The following is a 23,012-nucleotide window of genomic DNA, read 5'->3' as shown; positions in this document are numbered from 1 at the left end:
ATTGTTCACTCAGACAATGAAAAACCCTAATGAAATAACAATGTTCCAAATTTAAAAAAGATTAGTCATTAAAATGATTATGTCCATATGACAGTATTTTTTGTTCTGCAACCACTAAAGAGGAATTACAGTCTACATTAGTCACATTTTTGTCTTCCAGAAGTACTTTCAAATGCAGTAAACACTCCACCACCTTTTTTGTTATTTCATCATTTTAAAAAGCAATACTACCTTTGGATTTGGTGGTTTACAAAGGGTGTCTCAGTAAACAGCTACAAAATCTCTTAGAATAAGGAGTTTTTGAAGAAACAAACTTGTGTTGATTTGAGATCATTTCATGTCCAAATTTTTGATCATTTAAACTAATATTCTGTAAAATTAAGAGTATAGTTATGGGCCTAGATGTACATACATGATAGTATTACTAAGATTGATTACTTTTATGATCATCTGTGTGCAGTTTATCCATGTAGGTTCCCTTGTACATATTTATGTGCACGTGTATGTGGAGGCAGAAAAGAAACTCTATTACTCTTTGAAACGGCATATACCTCATTTAGGACAGGATCTCTGGCCTGATTCTCACACTGAACTGGGTGGCCAGCAAGCTCCAGACACCCTTTAGTTTCTTCCTCCCTGGTTCTGGGAGTGGCGCTGCATCAAATATTTTTAGTGATTAGGGGATCAAACATCTATATGCTTACAAGGGATAGAGCTTAACCAATGAGCAATATTGTTTCTTATATTTTATAGAATTTGTAAAGATTGTTCATTGTAATTTTTGCCCCCTGATACTTTTTTGGAAATATGTATTTAGAGCACATCAATGTATTACTTCTGAGCTCCCTTCAACTAACTTAGACTAGAGTAATCTTTACTGAATTCTAGAACCGTTACATGACTTGTAGTGCTTATTTGCGGTCTAAAATAATGGAACACAGTGGTAGACCATAGAAAGGTAAAACTGAGAATCTTAAATATGCAAGACTTTTGACTCTGAAACTTGTTCAATGCCCTACATCAGCTGTTATGAGTATCACTCTTAGATTGACTGTTTTCAGGTTTTATCTGAATTCTTCCCCCCTGTGCCACTGTAACTCTGAAATGGTTTCAATCTGCTGAAAACAGTTTAGTGCCACATAAAGTTCTAAAAGTTAAGTTTCAGTATGGAAAATTTGAGCAGTTTAGAAGTCGATGATAGCATTGGGGTCTGCACATTCTGTGGGTGTTTGACAGTTGACGTGAGGCTAGTGAGGTAGGGAAAGGGCCAGTTCACTGTGGTTCCTGGAAGCCAGGTACACACTGAGACTATCCACAACACTGGTCTGTGTTCTGCTTGTCTTGATCATTTTATTCAGCTCTGGTTTCCTTTATAAAAGGCTGTAGTGTTAGTGCTGAAGGCATGATTTCTCAGCTCTCGTTGCCGGTTTTAGCTTGAAGTTCCCTGACACCCCCACGTACTGCCTTCCACTGACACCGCGTGATACTGTGATTATCTAACGCTGAGGCAATCCTAACAGATTATTTTAAGTGAGTTAAATGTGATTTTTCACTCTCCAACATCTCAGCACCTGAGTCAGCCAGAACAATCAAATCCTCGAATGCTTTTGGGTAAACGGTGACAGACTTGTTGAGGTTTAACTTTTTTACAACACAATATTAATGGTAAATTAATATTCAAACGAATTTTGATCTGAAGAGTGGATACTAACAAATGCCTTGTGAGTAATATTTGGGTGTGAGAACTTGCTGGCAGTGAGTATATATAACTTCCAATTTGCCAGGATACTTCAAAACACTGTGGGAGCCTGATTCATGTATGCAAATATTTTCGTTGAAATTGATTGACACTTCTACCAGTGCCTTGCTGAATTTTTAAAGTCATAGTACACAGAGATTTTATTTGACAACTCTATAAGCTGGTTGCTGGGTAAGGAAAAGTAAGGCCAAATCTCCTGGTCAAAAGCTTGACTCATACTATAAAAAGGGGCTCCATAGTTTTCTTCCATGTTCATAGTTCAAATAGGTGAGTGGTTTAGGAAGCTTACATAGTTCCACTACCCTGTCCCGTTCAGAGAACTAAATCCTCTTCACAGCATTGAACACGTTCCTATGTCTCTGTTGTAATGAAAATACACACAGGTAGCTAGGTGTTCTTTAAACACAGAACATTTTTCAGTATGGCTCCTTCCACAGATTTTTTTTACACATTATCTGTCCTTGTAAGCATAAAAACATTTGACCCCCAAATCTACTAAAAACGTTGGGCACAGTGCTACACCCAGCACTGAGGAGGCAGAGGCTGAAGGATATCTGGAGCTTGCTGGCTACCCTTAACCTGATTAATGAGCACCAGACCAGAGATGGAAGTGTGATGCAATTCTATCCTTTGCTCCTGCCCCTGTGCACACACATACCTCTCTCCTCGCCCGCTCCCCTCCCCTTTGAATACCATCCCGTGCAAACTTATACCGTGCTGTAGTCATGAAGAACATGTTCTTCTTGCTTTTATTTCAGTAGACATTGATAATTATTCTCTATATCCAGTATTATAGCAGAGATTGGCAAAATAGTAATTTTATAATTTCATCAATTTTAATAACCTGAATACCTACATATTCAGAATAATTTCCCACAATCAATTGTTCAGTTAACTATGAAATACATTTCATTCAGTAAAGTCAAGATCCTTGTCTTTTATTTTTGTCTGTTCTCAAAATGCAGCTATTATATTTCCCAAAACAAACACGGATATTTCTCTTCAGTATGATGACAAATCAATGAATTTTGATGTTATGATATACTGAAATTATTTCACTGTACATTACATGTATTACTTCCATGAAAACTAAAATAGCATGCCTTGGGCTACAATCTGTCCAAACACTAAAACCCTTCAGTATAGCCCCCTAGCTGTTTGGAAGGTGTGTCTATAGTGTGACAAAACAGGAGACATAAAGGTGTGTGCAAAGGGTCTAATTTGTGAATTAGAATTGACAAAAGGCTGTATTGTCATTGTTCTAGACCTTTATATTATGTGAGTGCAGCTAGAAACAGAATGCTTTTAGAAGGATGTTGGGAAAATCTCACGGTCCTTTCGATTGGGATTTAAGACTGTGGGTTACTGAAGCACTTTGTTTTATATCTGCAATGATTTTATTATATTCTGATAATCTTGACTTAAATGGACCTTGTTACTGACTTTAATTATTATTCAGTGTTTATATATGCACCAGTCCTACTAACCAGGATGGCAGCAAAAAGGTTAAGATTTAGTTTGCCATTCCATTTTGCCCTTGCAGTATTTCTGTGTACAGACTGCCAAGTTACTTCGTTTCAAAATGACTTGTAATAAGTTTTCCTTTAAACAGTCAACTCAATTTAGAGTTAGCTGATGGGTTTCATTTGGATGTTAAAGTTTAGTGCTTTTTACTTTGATTGTATTTTGTTTATGAATTTGAGAAACTTTTACACAGATTTGTATTCAAATCTATGAAATGACACATATTCAGAGAGACATGTTTTTTTTTTCTGCCATGCCCATTCACTAGCTTTCACTTGTATGTCTCCGAAAGAAAGCCTGCATTTGCCTTCTTGAGTCATACAGAATATTTTCTCACTTACATAAATGGTCACTTGTTCTACACACCTTCCTCTGTTTTGTATTATCAGTTTCAGTTTATGCTAGTGAGTTCTGTTTCCATTGAATTAGGGAAAAACAAATTTCAGTGGTTTTTTTATTGATATAAATACATACCACTCACTTAGCATCCTCTTGGTAAGTGTTGAAGTTTACAGGTTTTGGGGTGAAATATTACAATGAATGTGTTGTGCATTCATATGTTAGTAGCTATATTCATATGCTAGGATATTCACCTTAGTCTGGCATCAAAACTTAGAAATGTAATTGCTATGACAAAATACAATTATATATGAAAACTTACTAGATGTTGCCAAATTTCCCTCCAGAGATGCGCAATTTTGCAAATGATTAACTAAAGGTATAAGAAGGGCTATATACTTCATTTGTCTGGGGTGGAGCTGAGATGAACATAGAGTTGCACATACATGCAAAGTATGTGTTCTATTTTTGAACTACACTCCAAACCCTTGCAGTATACTTACACAAAATGTATAGAGCAAGTATGATCTAATGCCACCATTACCAAATATTACCTACATTTTAAATTGCTTTTTTATTCAAGCTGATTTTCCCAGAGACAGCTTTTTTGTTCATGTAATTACTTGATCTTAGTTAGAACTTCTGTCACCAGCTACTGTCTGCAAACTGATCACACATACAAATTTGTGAATATTCAAACACGTTCCCTTTTATTAAGGACTACTATGGTTGGGGATTTAGCTCAGTGGTAGAGCGCTTGCCTGGGAAGCGCAAGGCCCTGGGTTCGGTTCCCAGCTCCGAAAAAAAAAAAAAAAAAAAAAAAAAAGATCCAAAAAAAAAAAAAAAAAGGACTACTATGTAGGAAGCAGGCTTTACTTCCTCATAATTCACCTTTTCACTATAAAATTTGACAGTAGAAATTATAAATCCATTTCTTGTCCATACCTCATAGTAGACATTAACTCCTTTCTGACATAAGCTATAACCTATAAATATATTATGAAACCATCTTCTCGGAAAGTAACTAACTTTTAGAGTGGATAATGAAATATGGTAAGTGCCCTTTTAAATAAGAACTGAAATTTGCTTCTTAAGAGTATCCGAGGGTGGACAGAGCGACTTCTCGGTCTTTAGGCTGCTGAGGAATGAGTATTGACAGGGCTGACAAGACCCAAAGTAGGAGTTTTTTATGTTTTAAAATCACTATTCCCATATCTGCTTTTCTTTATTGGTATAATGGGGGAAGAATTAATTTTAAAAGGTGGTGGCTATTGATTACTTAATGGAATAATACTGGGCAGAGGAATGCTGAAGTGAATCTATTCTGTGCCCTCCCTTGTAACAGGCCCCATTATCCAACAGTGGGAAGCATCCTGTAGCCCTCATGAATATGAAATAGGCACCATAGGCTGGATATAGGCTACTGACCTGCCACAGGCCTGGTTACAATAGTCCAAAAGAATGTCTCAAGTATACAACAGAGGAATGACTGTCCTTGATGGATTCATCTGTGAGTAGGACAAGAGTTTCCTCACTTCTCTCTGATCTGTGAGCCTTGATGGCCTGGTGGAAAATTCACTAGGCAAGGTGAAGCGGTCCATGCTCTGGGTTTATCTCTAGTTTGGTAAGCTCTGTATGAGATGACTTGGTATTTTCCACTGTGGAACATACTTTCGGCTATCTTGTCTCTGGTCTCCCTATAAGCAAAAAGAGCTGTGAGCTAGTTCAGCAGGAGAGGCAAGTCAGCAAAGTACGATGTGTCTACAGCAGTCATCATCCTTGGAGCAATGCTCTAGAGTACAGTGTCCAATAGGCCAGCTATATGTCATGTGTTCAGGATCTTTTTATTTTGACTCATTTTATAAGAGAAATAAAATGCTTTAACGGCAATTGGTGGTGAGAGGTGTGTCTAAGAATGATTCCAAAGACAAAGCTTTTCTAGCAAAGAGGTTTTAAAGAGAGAGAAAGTTCTGAGTGGACAATAACAAATTCTATAGGTTACTGACTACTGCTATTGAGCCTTTTTTCAAATTTCTCGGTTTCTTTTTCATTAAAATCTATTAACTTCTAAAACGTATTATTTTGAAATGAGGTGTAATCCTTAGGACAAGCTATCTTCTTTGGATCTGTGGTTACACACACACACACACACACACACACACACACACACACACGTGTGATTAGATACCCACCACCCTAAACAATGAATAAAATTAAATAGTGAGAAAGTCAATTTTTTGACTCAGTGATTTTGAAGAATTTTGAAAATGATTCAGGAGAGCCATTTAACTTTGAGGCATCTCCAGATTAGTGGTAATTACCTACTGACTGAGTTGCATACGAATAACAATTCTAACACTAGGGGCGTAGTCTCCTAACAACATATGAAGATAGTCCTTGAAATCAATGAGAGAACTTGACCTGCCCAATGGGGAAAGGGACTGGGATCTCATTATAATTCCATGTGAAATGTGAAGAGATTCCGTTTGACCCTCCGTCTTTGTCTGTGCATGCCTACATGTTCAGTTTATTAATAGGTCTACACGTATGCATTGCGTTCTGATAACTGACAGGGAATTTAAAGTTAATAGAATTTATTAGTGGGAAGTGAACTGGGGTTAGTTTTGTTTTTCAGGAAGCTTATCTTAGAAGGCAGAAGAACAGTTACTCTGACCCTTGCTTGATTTCATTGTTGTGTTTTACGCGTTGCCCACTTTGTTGATAAATACTGCCTGTCCTTTCCTACTGAAAATAATGAGTGTTTAGAAGTGTAAAGAAGACTCAGTTTAGAATTCTCATAGGCTTCAGATGCTTGGGTCAGGAACCTAAGTAATGCTGTGAATAATTAAAAAAAATAACCCCAGTCTTAACCACTATTACACAAATCAAAGGATGATTTTTATAAATTTTAGCATAAAATATGAATAATGTTTATACATCCGTTGCCTTTTGAAAGCCTAGAGAACTTTTCATTGCCTTCCATATTTGAAAGACATTTCTGAGAAGCTATAATAAAGTTTACTGATTTCAGTTGTGGACGTCACAAACCTTAAGTTTCTTTTTCTTTTTCAATTTTACAGCGCAGCAGCAGTTTTGGGAATTTTGATCGTTTTCGGAATAATTCCATATCAAAATCTGATGACTCAATCGAGGTTGGTATTTTATTTCATCTTTATGAATATTATGATAGTATATTATAAGAGCTTATAATGTAAAAGGAGAGTGTTAATTTTTGAGTTAGGTAAGGAAATGAAAAACATCTTTCAAGTCCTGAACACTCACACAGAACTTTGAAATAGATGAGCAAATACTTAGCATCTGGCACCATGTTGGGCACTAAGGTAAGCTATTTAAAAAGCTGGCTCAATATTTGGGCAGAAGGAGAATTTCAAGCTAGTTATAAATTAAAGCTAGCTATAAATCAAAGTTACATTGACAGTTCCAAGTCGCCTGAGCATTTCCATGCTGAAGCAATAACCACGCCTGAGTCTCTAGCATGCGAGGTGGGCGTGACGGTCACTCTGATCAGACGAGCATGTAGCTACACCACTGAACTCTGTCACTTCTAGTGTATACACTAAATATCTCGCTGGTTACATTTACACACATATTTGGAAACTAAGCACTTTGTGTATGGCCTAACAGTAATGTTAAAGTGGGCTTTAATATTAAATTTTGTATATAATAATGACAGCAGTACCAATGACAGCTATATTTAATGGACTGCTTGTTATGAAGTATAGAGTTACCAATTTGCTTACCTAAATAGGAACAATCGGTGTTTCAATTTATGTTGAATAAATATATAGTTAATATAATGTGTAATATACAATATACAATATAATATATAATATATTATACAATATAATATAATATATAATATGTAGCACATAACATGTAACATGATATATGATATATGATATATAGTGATATATAGCATAGTTCCTTTTCTACTTCAGAGTTATCACATTGTGAAGGCACAACTCAGCCTCTTATTTGATGTAATGCCTGCCGTTCTGCTATACTGTCTTATTTACTAGGGGCCATCTGTGATGGAAAGGCACAGTAGTTAGCCAAATAACAGAGTTGCACACTGAGAAAACTAAGACTGCAACACATATCCATTACCAACCCCAACCCTAACCTGACCCTGACCCAGTGAACTCACAAATAGTTGCTTTTAGATAAACATGTTATATAAATATCACTTACAGATGTGTGTGTGCGTGCATGTGCGTGTGTGTGTGTTTTTATTCAGCAAGGAATATTCTAAATACAGTAAATTAACATTTCCTATATCATTATTTAATATATGCATTAACATATGCCTATATGTAGAATATATTTTATTGATTTATGTAATATATAGATAAGCCATTACACACAAATACACATGCGTGTGCACACACACACACACACACACACACACAAATTCCTGACTTAATTTTTTCTGTGCTGTTGTGATAAAATACAGTCAGGAAGAACTCTAGAGAGAGTGGTGCTTTGTTTTCATAGTTCAGCTAAGGATTAAAGCCATCATGGTAGGGAAGCCGAAGCTGTGAGATGTTGAAGCAGCAGGTCATATCACATCCGTAGTCAAGAAGCTGAGAGCAATGAATGACCGCTACCATTCAGTTTCCTTTCTCCATTTATAAGGTCCATCCAGGGAATGGTGGCTACACTGGGTGACTCTTCCCACGTCAATTATGTAATCCGGAACATCCTACACAAACACTCAAGAGATTCAATTCCTAAGTGATTCTAGATCTTTCCAAATTGTCTATATAAAACCTAGCCACTGAAAACGTGTTTTACAGTCTACATTGTTTTTTTTTAATGGCAAAGGTCCTTTTATTTAGGATCTTTTAAATGGGAAAACAATAGTATAAGTGGAATGATGTCCTCTACAGAACCTATTCTTTTTTTTCTATTCTTACATAATTTTTTTAAACTTTATTAACTTGAGTATTTCTTATTTACATTCGATTGTTATTCCCTTTCCCGGTTTCTGAGCGAACATCCCCTTAGCCTCTCCCCCTCCCCTTCTCTATGGGTGTTCCCCTCCCCATCCTCCCCCCATTGCCGCCCTCCCCCCCACAGTCTAGTTCACTGGGGGTTCAGTCTTAGCAGGACCCAGGGCTTCCCCTTCCACTGGTGCTCTTACTAGGATATTCATTGCTACCTATGAGGTCAGAGTCCAGGGTCAGTCCACGCATAGTCTTTGGGTAGTGGCTTAGTCCCTGGAAGCTCTGGTTGTTTGGCATATAATCTACATTCTTAATGTATTACAATAATATAATTATATATGTATTCACATAAACATATATGTATAAGTACTCGTTTATGTACGTGTGTATATACACAGGGGTACTTACTTAGATGACTATTTTCACTTAGTTTCATATTAACTTTTACTTCTCTATAACCATTTACTGCTGTATTCTGCTGCCATTTAGTGTTTAATAAAGCTATGACAGTACCTCAGGTTCATTCGCGGTCATTGGGATAGGTAGTAATGACTTTGTCATTTGTTCAAGCATTTAGCAGAGCTGATAAAGTAGTTTCTCATTCTTCAGAAACCCAGCATCAATTCTTTATTCTGTTCACGGTCATCTACACAGTGGCAGGATTCCTGTTAGGTACTCCAGAGTATTGTTGCAGTGGAAGATAAAAATGGCTACTTCCTAACACCTGGAGATGGGAAGCAATGGCGATGTTGACGATGACAACAGACCTGTAAATTCTAGACAGAAAGTGGAGTTCAGGCTATGGAGAACTTCACAGAAAAGAAAACGAATTCAGAATTTACTTTCTCTGAAGCTTCTGTAAACAATGATAAGAAAACCTAGCAGCATTCGTATTGCATTACTTGACGCTTCGATAATAGTATTAATATCAGTTGTAACTAAGTGACGTTTATATCAGTTACTAAAGTAAGTTTATGGTAAAAACAAAGTTTAAACACCGGAAAGAAGGAAGAAAAGGCCAAATAACTTTTTAAATTGCTTCCCAATTCTATTTCATTCTGATACTTTGAATTAAGCAAAGACTCTTTGCCTTTGTAACCTTGAATGTAAAAATTAATAATGTGCAATGAGGGCTTAAATTGGCTGCCCATTCATATTTATCATATGCAATTTGGGGTAAGATATGAGGCAAAATATAATATTGATTAATAATGATGTTAACTATGTGCTTAAACTCTCATATTAAAATATTCATGCTCACTAAACAGAAGTTTCCCGTCATTTCTTATGTGAGGTATGGGTAGCTGCCCACCCGTCAAGCATGGTGGGCATTCCTCATGCAGAAGACCTTCACCGTTCATTGCTTCCACATCTGAGGTAGCAAGAACATCTAGTCCAAATATGTCCTCCAGTGGAGGTGGACAAACTGCCTCAAATTTATACATCAAGAATTTCATATTTTTAAAGGTTACTGAGCCCGTTAACGTGCCTGGAAATATTCCTGAGAGTAGAATGAAGTGTACAGAGAAAGCTTTACTCCCATGGAGCGTGCATTCTGTGAGAAGGGCAGATGAGTCGTTACATGAGCAAAACATTTTCAAATAAAGTAAGAGCAGAGACAAATACTCAAGTAAAACAAGAAGTGTGGACAAGCACAGAGAGTGACCAATCAGATGACTTCTTTCCTCTACTATGCATTAAATGGAAACTTGGATAGCTATGAAAATACATTTGTGGCTATCTAGAGAAGCCAATGCAAAAGCGAATCCAAACCCTGGTGATAACTGGATAAAGTCAGAGAGATGCATTATCATGGCAGTATTTGATTATCATTTCTTTCAAGTTTTATCATACATCTGTGAGTCAGAATCACTACAAAGGACTTGAACAAACTGTCCTCCAACACTGTCTTATTTAAAAAATGCTGTTTTGAAATCTGATTAGTAGTGAAGAATAAGTTCATAAAGATATGTTTGTTATATCATACAGATTTTATATGATATAAACACATATTTTAGAAACATAATATTTATTTAAGTTAATGTCAATTGTGTGATTAAACTTTAATATTAAAGCATTTAAGATCTTTACCAAGACGTTTCCCATCATAAACTGAACTATATCATTTATGTTATGTTGTTGAACTTTGCAAGAAAACACCAATACTTATATTTTATTCTGAGTCAGAGGAGAAATCCTTGTTTTAGGAGCTAAGGAGCACCAGTTAACAGTAACCCTAATAAGAAACTTAATTAGTACCATGTATGCAATATATGAACTACATATTTCTTTATTAATTAATTCAGCCAGGTAATATTTACTATTGCTTAAAGTGAAAATGTATATGCATACATGGTGCATGAAAGCATCGTAGAATTCAAATGATTTAACTAATTTCACAACTTCTACAAAGCTACCGTTGACTGTAGCAATCTGATTGAGACCCAGGAGGCTATTGTAATGCTCTTCCCTCACAGATGGGGGTAAAAGCCTTCCTAATCCCCTCATTCATTGTTCTCCAGTCCACACATCTGTAATCACAGAATGCCTGATGGTTACTTCTATTTTGTTTATCTCAAAGATGAGAACTGAAATGATTGTTTAATAGAGTTATTAAACCATAAATGCTCAAGGAATTTCACCTGTGAGGATGAGAACTTTCAATGAAGTTACGCAGGCAGCCAGTTGAACAATATGTGTTATACCCAGAAGGTGGACTGCCCAAGAACAAAAATTTCCAACTTAGATTCTCCCTAGAGAGGCTGTCAATCAATGCTCTTCAGGGTGGACACAGAGCTCAGATGTAGCTCTTGCCTATCATGTGAAATCCCTAGCACTTAAAACCACTTGACTCAAATACATGATCCTTTCTTCTTTACAATTTGTCTTTTGTAAAAAATCATCTATCAGGTCCGTGACGGGGAACTGACAAATGGAAGTGAGGAACAAAGCAAAACTTCAAACAATGGAGGAAGTCTAGGTAAAAAAGTGAGGGCTATTTCATGGACAATGAAGAAAAAAGTAGGGAAAAAATACATCAAAGCTCTTTCTGAGGAAAAAGTAAGTATATTTTGTCATATGTATGTATTCATATATATATTTTTTTCCAAATACTCACTGGCAGACATGAGAATGTAGATTATTTATAAAATGTGGTTTTATATATATATATATATATATGTGCATGTGTATATATATATATATGTATATATAATATTTGGTTTTTTATGAAGCACTTAGACATTTTTTCCTTCACCTGTCATGCCCAGAAGTTTTGTAGTGCTTTTAAAAAGTGTCTGTTTGTGCACATGAGTACCATGAAGCAGTGCAGACCTCAAAGATCAACTTTCCACAGTCTCTTCTCTTTGCTTATCTACACAAGTTCCTTGGACCAAATTCAAGTCCTCAGGCTTGCATCACAAGTACCTTTACCACTGAGCCATTTGGATGGCCCAGTTCCATGGTTCTTAAAGGATCCTTACTCACATTTTAAAAGAAGACAAAACAAACATCTAGGGGGTGAAGAGGAGTAAATTGCTTAAGTTGTAGCAAGCACCAGTACTTCATTTCTTTTTATTGCAAATTATTATATTATTATAAATAATCTACATTTTTCACATCTACTGATGAGTATTTGGACTGTTTCTACTTTGGATACATTATGAATAATGCTCCTGTAAATGTTTACATGTGACTCTTCATATGAAGTTATTTTTTATTTCTTTTTGATATATGGTAATTCTGCTCCTTATATTTTGAGACACTGGCAACTGTTTGCTCCAAACTCTGCTCAATTTTACACACCCAATATCAGTGAATTTTACATACACGTAATATCAATGTTTCTACATCATGTCAGCCTGAGGTATTACTTAAAGTTGCAGCCATTGGCGAAGATGAAGTAAACTCACACTGCCAGTCTGATTAACATGTTTCTTACAATGAATGCTATTATCATTTAATGTGTTTATTGGTTATATTGACTTATCTCTAAAGAAGTATTTATTCAAATATTTGTCTGATTTTAATATACTGTTAAAACCATTTATTAAGCTTTAAATGTTTATATAATTCTGAATGAATCTTATATATGTGACTTCTAAATACAGATTCTATCATTCTGTGAATCATACTTTTATTTTTACAGTATTATTTGCATCCTAACTGTTTATAATCTTATAATAGTACAGTTGTTCTGTTTTTCTTATTATTTGGCTTTTGCAATCATACTGGAACTATTGCTTAACACAGTATAATGATTACTTCTGCATTTTCTCCTAATGGCTCTGTAATTTTAGCTCTTAAATTATAGTGCATGATCCACTTTGGATTAGATATTCTATGTGTGGTTCAAATGAGTAAAAAAAAATCCATCCTTTTCTTGTAAATATCAAGTAGACTCAACTTCATTTGTGGAAGACTCTTCTCTCCCCATTATATTTTCAAAGTCAGCTAACCATCATACACAATGTCGTTATAAACATAGAGTTCATACAAATAAGGGTTTATATACAGACTTTCAGTTCTATAATTTTAATTTGTCTTTCGCTCACTTTCCCTTTGGATTCTCTTTTAATTCTGACCACAGTATTTGCTCCCAGTAGTAATAATCTTTGGGTTACCAAGCACAGTGTTATTTACTTTAGCTCTAGACACACTGGTAACATGCTCACATAGAAAATTTTCTCCTGGCTGCTCTGAGCATTCTTTTCTCTTTCACATGGTTCCTTTTGGCTTTTCTTTTTCTCTCTGAAAATGCTGATGCTTCTTTTCTTTCCTTTTTTTCTTTTCCTTTCTTTTTTTCCTTTTGACATAGCATTTCTCTGTATAGTACTAGCTGTCCTGGAACTCACTAGGTAGACCGGGCTGGTCTAGAACCCAAAGATCCACCTTCCTCTGTCTCCCAAGTTCTAGGATTAAAGGTGTGTTACACCACCTCTACACAGACGCAAAGCTGAAAAATCCCAGCGGCGCCACTAAATATGCCCAGTCCTTTCCTGTGATCTTAAGTGCACTCATAGCTTCCCAAAGTGTCTCTGGAAAGGCCCTCTTCATCTGATTGCTATATCCGATCATCCAACTGCTCATTTGATGCTCTCCCAGAGATGTCTAACAGATACCATAACCTCTGCACTTATCAAACTTTTACATTCTCAGCACTTCTACTAGAAAACAATTACATCTCACCCATTATTTCTAGTGCCAAAGAACAATACTTTCACGGTTCCAGATGCCAAAAAATGGAATAGAAAGGTATCATTCCAAATTCCTTCTCCTACACTCAACATCAACAAATCACAATATCCTCCTGTTCCTAATATCCGAGGAATATTTAAAACTCTAATTTTTCTATTCAAACTAGTACTGATTTTGACTAAGGCACAAGCCTCCCCTGCCTGCAGCACTGCATCAGCTACCTGTGTCATTTCTATCATCTCTCTAATAAGATCCAGTCAGGACAAGAAAGCCTGAAGTGATGTCTGAGAAGCGAGATCAGGACATATTGGGACCCAAATTAAGACTTCAGAATATCCTGCAAAAAAAATCCTTTTACTATAGAGCAGTAAAGTTAGTCCTTTTATTGGAATAGACTTCCAAAAATAAGAAAAACAGCGAGGATTTACAAGGGGGGATGCCTATGAGCTCTAAAGGAGGGTAAGGGCAACAGACAAGTCTTGCCAGGACAATGGAAGCCTGACAGCTATAGAAGGAGAGGAAGAGGTGAGATTCAATTTCTCTTGGCAGTTCACTTCTGAGAACATTTTGCCAGATGTGTGGGGGAATTCCCGAACCAAGGTTTCCCACTAGAATCTGGTTCCTTTTCACCAAGAATAGGTATAAATGTTATTTACATGTATTCAGCCCCCAAGACCATGAAGGGTCTGACTTCCGTGCAAATCACAGGTAGATACAAAGGGGAACGATCAGAATTGCTCAGGTGTATTCGTCATATTTCTGTTGCTGATGACGTAATGCGATAGACTGATTATTCACAAAAAGCCTTATTTGGGTCATGGTTGTGGCCCAACAGAAGGGGCCACATCTCATGATAGTTGTTTGGGTGGTAGAGTTTCAGAACAGCAGAAGATGCCATGCAATGCAATAACAAATACGAAAGGTGTATAGATGTTTTAGTGCCTTTCCCTTTGCTAGTAGATCCACAAATACCCAGTTATGGAGGCTATGTTCTGATGACCTCATCCAATCACAATCACCTCCCGAAGACCCAGCCTCTAAACACCAAGGTCAGATTCCCCTTTATAGTTCAAAGGAAATTGAATGCACATGTGAATTTTTGGAGATGATAAACAAAATGGAATCCTAACACTCAGTCTCCAACTCCCAAGGCTCACATTTTCTCACACACACTACACATCACAGTCAGTAAGACATAGTCCCATGGCAAGAGGTCTAGATGTCTCTCCCATGGCCAGCACAGTACTCTAGGATGTTTTTCATTCCCTGCTTTCAAAATTAATATGTAATGTCCTCCTTTCTTTCACTACACTAGCCTGTGTATTGAGGCTAGTTGTAAGTTCAGGTTTGTTCTTTTCTTTTGCTTAGAAAAGTACCTTTAGAAGATAATATACATTCTATGTTCTCATAATTAGAATTATTTTTCTTTATATTTGAAATTTATTATATTTATTACTTCAATTCACAGCTTTTTTAAAAAAATATTTGTTTTTACACTCCAGATTTTATTCCTCTCTAGGTCCAACTCCAGACTGTTCTACATCCCATTCCTCCCCCCATCCCCAGTCACCACAAGCTTCTGTTCATTGGTTGGGTGCACATATCTGTATCTGACTCTTTCAGCTGCTTGTTGGATCTTTTGGAGGGCAGTCACGATTGGTCCCTTTTTGTGAATGCCCCATAGCCTTAGTAATGGTGTCAGGTCTTGGGGCCTCCCCTTACACTGGATTGCACTTTGGGCCTGTCTCTGGACCTTCTTTTCCTCAGACTCTTCTCCATTTCCATACCTGCATTTCTTTCAGACAGGAAGAACTATGGGTCAGAATTTTGATTGTGGTATAGCAACCCCATCCCTCCCTTGATGCCCTGTCTTTTCTGCTAGTGGTGGATTCAATAAGTTTCCTCTACCCTCTGTACGGCATTTCATCTAGGTTCTCCCACTTTGAGTTCTGAGTGTCTCTCACCTCTCAGGTCTCTGGTACATTCTGGAGGGCCCTCCCAACCTCCTCCCTCCCAGGGTCATCTGTTTCCATGTTTTCTGCTGGCCCTCAGGGCTCCAGTCCTTCTCCCCTACACAATACCAAATCATGTTCCCCTCTTCCCCAACCCATCCTCTTTCACTCCCCATCCCTCTCTCCCTCCCCCCTTGTGGTTGGTTTCTTCTCCCTCCCAAGTGGGACTGAGGTGTTCTTACTTGGGCCCTTCAGCTTGTTGACCTTTTGGAGTTCTAAGGACTCTATCTAGGGTATTTTGTACATTTTTGTTTGTTTTAACTAATATCCACTTATTAGTAAGAACATGCCATGTATGTTTGTGCCAGAGTTACCTCAGTCAATATGATATTGTCTAGTTCCATCCATTTGCCTGCAAAACTCAGGATGTCCTTGTTCTTAATAGCTGAGGAGTATTCCATTGTGTAAATGAACCACATTTTCTGTACCTATTCCTCTGTCGTGGGGTATTTGGGTTGTTTCCAGTTTCTGACTATCACAAATAAGTCTGCTATGAACATAGTGGAACATGTGCCCCTATGGTATGGTGGGGCATCTTTGGGGTATATTCCCAAGGGTGGTATTTCTGGGTCTTTAGGTAGGTCTATTTCCAATTTTCTGAGGAACCTCCAGATTGATTTCCAGAGTGGTTGTACCGGTTTGCAATCCCAACAGCAATGGGGGAGTGTTCCTCTATATCTACATCCTTGCCAACATAATTGAGAATTATATATAAAAGAATATCTTCATACATTTTCAGGTGGATTCTGGGCATTTGTTTTCTTAGAGTTGAAGTCTTTGGAATTCATTTTTCCTAAATCAACTAACCTTCTTTATCCTTACTTGATTTACTAGTTCTCTCATATTCTATATCCTATCTCCACATATATGTATCATACTAATACTTTTATGTACTATTATTATTATTATTTCCAACTAGTTTAAAAACATATAAACTATATCTTGTACAGTATGCATAGCCCATTCAGACAAGAACATAATTTATTAGAGCCAAAGTACTTTTACTTTGTTATCTTGTTTATTAAAGTATCCACAAATTTTAGAAAGGTGGCAAGTATTTAGGCTCTGCGTTATAAACTTTCCTTGAACTACTAAATGAGTGAAAAATAGATAAAAGGAGAAAATCAAAATCTGCACATGTTATGAGCTTTATCAATGCTCAGTAATGCTCAAAATAAGACTATTGAATTACATCGCAATGAGTATTATGAAACTCAAGGGCTTTATCCAAACTTTCTAAAAATGGAAACCATGTGAGGTGTTTTCAAGGAAATGTAATTTGTTTTGAAATTGTCTGTCTTTTCTAATTTTATGCAAGATTTGGTTTTCACTTGACTAGGTGGCGAGCACAGTGTGAGATTTGTAAAGCTCCTTAGATAAGACTTACTTTAGAATTGCAAAGTGAGCATGTTTTATTCATATCTAGTGATCTGGTAGCGTGCAAATAACTGACATGAAACAAATGTGCAGAGTTTAAAGCTGTAGTATCAGATCTCACAGGATTAGTAATGGTGACAAACAGATAAGGAGAACATGAAAAGGAACTGCACTTTAGCAGAAAAAGCATTCATGCCAATACATCTAACGTTTCTGATTAAGTATTCTTGATATGATGATATTCATCTTTATTTCCAAAAAAAATAGACCATAATAATTGCAATTGAATTCCACAATAAGCAATGTCTCGTGGAGGGAATTTTCCCAAGTATCCTCTAAACTGTTTTCCTAGAAAATAAACTGAAGATTAATGACTCTCATATTTTATGCTGATGTATTCATGAATGTTTTATTGTTCAAATGTGTCTTGGTTCTTGAGTCAGTGCACACAGTGAACATCTCCATGGAAATCTGATCTGCACGCTTAACCTTTGATCCATTTTCTCCTGAAGGAGGAGGAAATTAGAGAGGAAACCCTCCAGTATCGGAACAGTGATCCCATGATTGGAACACGTACAGAGAAGATCTCTCTTAAAGCCAGCGACTCTATGGACAGTCTTTACAGTGGGCAGAGCTCATCAAGTAAGGCTAATGTGTAAGAGGCGTCACTGTAGACATGGAGCCTGGGATAAGCTAATTAAAAAGAGGGAATGGTCAAACAAACAGGAAGTTGTTTCTCAAGTTAGAAACAGATATGCAGATACTTGATAATAGAAAAGTCAGAAAGGTGGGGTACATTGAATAAACATGGACTTACTATCAATTGTGATGCATAGCACAACATAGTTTTGATGTTATAGCCTACAGTGTTCTTGTGAAAATGCCTCAAAAAGTTGTGTTACATAATGAAACCTGGTATCAAAATTGTATGCTCTGAAAACCTAGTGTTATCTTGATTCAAAAGACATGAAATTATTTGAAATAGAGAAGTGGAAATTTGTTTTTATTTTCCTCCTTTCTTTGATATTTTTCTTTTTGTTTTTGTTCCTTCTCTCCTTCCTTGTTGCTGTAAATATTTTTTAAAAAATCCACCATCCCACTCTAGTGCCAGCTCCAGTAAGCCACATGGCATCTGCGGGGTATTTCATCTTAAAGAGCAAAGCATCTCAGACCACTTGCTATCTCATGCTGCCACAGGCTACTCTCTGAGCCCTGAAGCAGCCTCCCTCTTGCAACTCAACTGGCTTTCTGTGGACTCTGCTCACATTCCCAGCATCTGCCCCCTGTGGTTACAGTCACAACTCCCAGTAACCTATTAAAATCAAAACTCAATAAGCTTGTAATTTAGCAATCAGACTTATATCTTAAATTCTCATCCCACAAAATGTCCACACAATAAACTTACAACCAATTGATAATAACATAAACTGCTCACCTAGATAAGATAATTGATTTATAAAAATCCATCCCTTATGAAATATTCATAACTACCTGTGACCCTTTAAGGCCACACTGATCTGGGTCATCCTTCTCCCTCCTTTCTGTCTTTCTTTCTGTCTTTCTTTTTGTTGTTCTGTCTTTCTGTTTTTCTTTTCTGTCTTTCTGTTGTTCTTTCCTTCTTTCTTTCCTTCTTTCTTTCTTTCTTTCTTTCTTTCTTTCTTTTTCCTTCCTTTCTTCCTCTCTCTCTTTCCCTCTCTCTCTCTCTCTCTCTCTCTCTATCTCTCTCTCTCTCTCTCTCTCTTTCTTTTTCCCTGCTTTTCTGCAAAGGACAGGACTTTTGCCTCAATTCTGTCATTTCTATTCACTGTTAGTGTGTGGAGACTGAAGCAGTGAGTACTATTGTGTGATAGATATGTCACCAGTGGGGTGGGAAAGGAGATTAGCAGGAACTATATAAGGAGTGCGGAATCAACACTGATATTGGTCTAAGAAGGATATTACTTAATATCAGCTACATTTTCTGCTACAATAGCGACAAGAAGGTACTGACAGTGCTGGCGCTTTATATATTTTATAATGGTTTATCAGTAAACCATTGTAGTTTCTCCAGTCCAGTCTCTTCAAGACTTTTAAATGGCACTGCAAAGATTATTTTCCACTTGTTTTTAAATCAACTACTTCTGTTATTCAAAGATGGCTGAGAAAGAGCAGATGTTCTGAATACTCTCAATTTTCTTATTATTAGCTATAGAACAGGTATTTTGTGGTAAAAAGCTAATGCAGAAACATTTGGAAGGTGTAGTCTGTGTGTGTGTGTGTGTGTGTGTGTGTGTGTGTGTGTGCGTGTGTGTGTGTGTGTGTGATTCAGATTTCATAATTATCCAGTTCTGCTGTAAGTTTTCAAATTCAAGTGTGTGACACTGAATGTGAGAACTTTATTATTCCACTATGGCATGCAGAACCAGCACCCACGCATTAATTCAGAAGGGAGGCATGGGGAGACAAGTGCTTCATTTACATGCTCCATTTCTCTTCACACCCAATGTGGAACTTACAGGACTTTTGCCTTATTTCAAAATTCCTAGTAGTGAAACAACAGCTCTTGCCTCCTACGGCAGCAAAAGGTCAGCTGAGGAGGAAGTGAGGAGGCCATGAGTGTGGGAGAAACAGCTAAGCACTTTCACTAACAGAAAGGAAGAAAAATGGAGCAAGATGGAATGTTCTCTCTGATTGCTTTGCTTGTTTTTGGTTTTTCCCAACTGAAGTTCAAGATCAGAGGGGAAGGGAAGCAGAAGATAAGCGTTCGGGCAGTGTAGGGTAGTGTGGGGGTTCACACATTTGGACAACTCTCCTCTCTTCCCTCGTGGCAAACCAAAGGGTCGCCTTTGATAGGCAAAGATGGCCTTTGGCACACAGCAAGAATTCTGGGAAAGACTTTTATTACAATTATGTAAGTTGTATGAAACCCTGAATGTCATGGGTTGACCATCTATGATCAATAACAACACAAAAGGATTAAACGGTTTCTATTGAATTCTTTCTTAGTTTTCAACTCTGAAATTACCTGTCTAGGTCAAAGGATAAACCTATACTCCAAATTAGCAAGTGGGCATTGTTTAATGCCCTCTAAGATAGATGAGAGCCAAATGGGGAGATCACCCAAAAGAAGATAGTACTGGGATAAGGATTGGCAAGAGTACATACAGACTGGCAGAGAAGGAGTCAAAACGAGGTCAGAAGAAGGTCCCTGAGGGAATGTGACTGAGAGCTACATAAGGCTGGCATCCTTTGCTGTAGTCTGAGGCAATGGTACAGGAAGCTAAAAACCTTGGCTAAGAACCTTTACCCTTTCCTTTATCAGGTGGGATAACAAACTGTTCAGATGGAACAAGCAATCGGGACAGCTTTCGACTGGACGACGACAGCCCCTACTCAGGGCCATTCTGTGGCCGTGCCCGAGTGCACACAGACTTCACACCAAGTCCCTATGACACAGACTCCCTTAAAATCAAGGTGGGCCAACATTACCTATGCTTCCTGGTTTGCCAAGCGCTAGTTGCATGTTATACTTTAGGGACTAAAGGAAGTTGGCAGTAAGGATATATGTTCTTTCCATACAGTAAGTTGGACTAGCTCACAGTGTGAAAAGTTTGAACTTAGTGCAAGCCATTGGTCTACTGTGGCTATTAGCATAATAAATTCAGAGTCTGTGGGGCAGAGATGAATTGTCTGGAGTTTTCTGAACTCTGCAACTCTCAGAAGTAGGCCGCTAGACATGCCCACCTGATACATACTAGAGTAAAAATAATGAAGCAAAAGAGAGGGAGAAAAGCCAGAACTATCTAGCAGGAACTGAGCAGAGCAAAAGCTGGGGGAACCAGACTTGCCTAGATCTTTTATTTTTTATTGGTTATTATGTTTATTTACATTTCAAATGTTATCCCCTTTCCTGATTTACCCACCTCAAATCCCCTATCCTATCCCCCCTTCACCTACTTCTGTGAGGGTGCTTCCCCACCCACCCATTCCCATCTCACAGCCTTGGCATTCCCCTACACTGTGGCATTGGCATCCAGACCTTCACAGGATCAAGGGCCTCCCGTTCCATTGTTTCCTAAGTGATTTGCCATGAGCAACCAGAACTTCTTTCCCTAATAATAACCGCTTCCCAAATTTCTTCTTAAAACAAATTTCCCTCAACTCGGAAGCTTCAAATAACACATATTTATTCAATTACAGTTTTGTAGGGCATAAACCTAGGTAAGTAAAACTCAGCTGTTTTCTGTACAAGGATACCCCTGACATAAATCAGGCTGCCAAATTAAACTGTGATATCCCCGAGACATGAAGTCCTTCTTTAAGGTCCCATGATGTTGGTAGAATGCAGTTTCTCATATTTCCCTATTAAATTATATCCACGTGGCACTGTTGTGGTTCTTTGGAGCTCTCAGAGGACACAATGAAGATCCCACAGTTACCAACGGGGAAGGAAACTGATTGAGTCTTTGTCTGGGCTAGCTGTCAGCTTCAATAAAATGTGCAAGTGTAAAAGATATGATATGCAAGACCTTGAAATTAAATGTGATAGGAAAGACACAGTAAAGACTCACCACTCCTAGAAACTCTTCAGTGCTTCTGGGGAATTTGCACATCTCCTTGGTGTTTTGTACCTGGCTTGCCATTTCATTTTCTCAAGTAAAAAGTGGAAACAACAAGACCCACACCCAGACAGACATACATACAATCCCAAATCAGAGAGACCATCTTTTAATCACACTCTATTCTAAATGGCTAACAATTACACGGTTTTACATCAATCATACATTCACAGACCAGCAGGACAATAGATATTTAAGCAAATATTGGGATTGATCGCATGTTTTGGGGATGTAAAGTTATATCTCAAATGAGGAATTATGACTCTTACAAATATGCACTTATTTGCACAGAAATCATACTTCTTCATAAAGAAATATTCCCAGGAAAATTTTTACTGTTCCAATAACTGCAATGTGACCAAATATAATTTTAGATAGAAATACAACACGCTGGTTGGTTTGGCCACATCAATGTGCCTACTTCATTTTTCTATGGAAACTTTAATAGTTATGGTCTTTTGGGGAGTGGTTCTACATAATGTTATTGATATCAGAAATTTTGCAGAATCCCAGTGAGGTCATCATGTTACCTGGGAAATGAGGGTCCCTGCGTGGAGTTCTTAGTCCCCTTAATAAAATAATTTCAGAATGGAGTCCAAAATTAAGGGAAATTTGATTATGATTTACAAAGAAAAACTCCTGTGCTGCAAACTATAGGGCTCAGGAGCTGCAGGGAAGAGGAAGAAGAAGCAGAACAGAGACACAGAGAGAGACACACCCTTTGAGTTAGCTCTGTGTAGAGGTCACCCATAGGGCAGACAAGCAGCCATGAAGTAGAGATGGACATAAGGGAAAGAATGAAGCATATTAGGGAAAGCACACTTAGAGAAGAGATGGGAACATGGAAAGGTAGAGCTATGCTTTCTAAGTAATGCAGTCCAATCTGGGCAAGTTCTGCAGCTCTGTACTAGGGTTGACAACTCAGGGAAGTTGAGTACGCTAGCTCCTTAAATAGCTCGTTATTCCTTTTTTTCCCTTGAGCATGGCTTAAGATCAACCCACTTCCCAAGAGCGATCATTTGACTAAATGATTGGCCAGACCAAATAGACTAAGTCTTATATATTTTGACATGATTGATATGTTAGGATTTAACCCCAGTCAGAGAAATAGCTTTCCCCATGGGCCTCCACAGATCCCAGCTCAGTGCTACAGTGAATGTATAGGAAGTGTGCCATCAGTTCCTCAAGAACCAAGCAGCATGCCTGTGTGAGTACTTCTGCTACATACTTAGTAAATCTT

At 37.6% G+C, this 23,012-nt stretch overlaps 1 protein-coding gene and 1 long non-coding RNA gene across 20 annotated transcripts in view; one reads left to right on the top strand and one right to left on the bottom strand.

The window, feature by feature from the left end:
* LOC148002471 (uncharacterized) overlaps positions 1 to 23,012 on the bottom strand; it is a 219,017-nt gene that overhangs the window by 86,714 nt on the left and 109,291 nt on the right. The gene's annotated exons all lie outside the window — the stretch shown is intronic.
* Samsn1 (SAM domain, SH3 domain and nuclear localization signals, 1) overlaps positions 1 to 23,012 on the top strand; it is a 50,226-nt gene that overhangs the window by 12,376 nt on the left and 14,838 nt on the right. Inside the window, exons 2-5 of the mRNA NM_130821.2 lie at positions 6,703 to 6,774; positions 11,500 to 11,649; positions 17,687 to 17,816; positions 20,476 to 20,627. Coding sequence (NP_570834.2) covers positions 6,703 to 6,774; positions 11,500 to 11,649; positions 17,687 to 17,816; positions 20,476 to 20,627 — 504 coding nt within the window. The remainder of the gene's footprint in view (positions 1 to 6,702; positions 6,775 to 11,499; positions 11,650 to 17,686; positions 17,817 to 20,475; positions 20,628 to 23,012) is intronic.

Source organism: Rattus norvegicus, chromosome 11, assembly GCF_021556685.1.
Source record: "Rattus norvegicus strain SHRSP/BbbUtx chromosome 11, alternate assembly SHRSP_T2T, whole genome shotgun sequence".
Taxonomy (NCBI): domain Eukaryota; kingdom Metazoa; phylum Chordata; class Mammalia; order Rodentia; family Muridae; genus Rattus; species Rattus norvegicus.
This window is presented reverse-complemented; position numbering and strand designations above follow the sequence as displayed.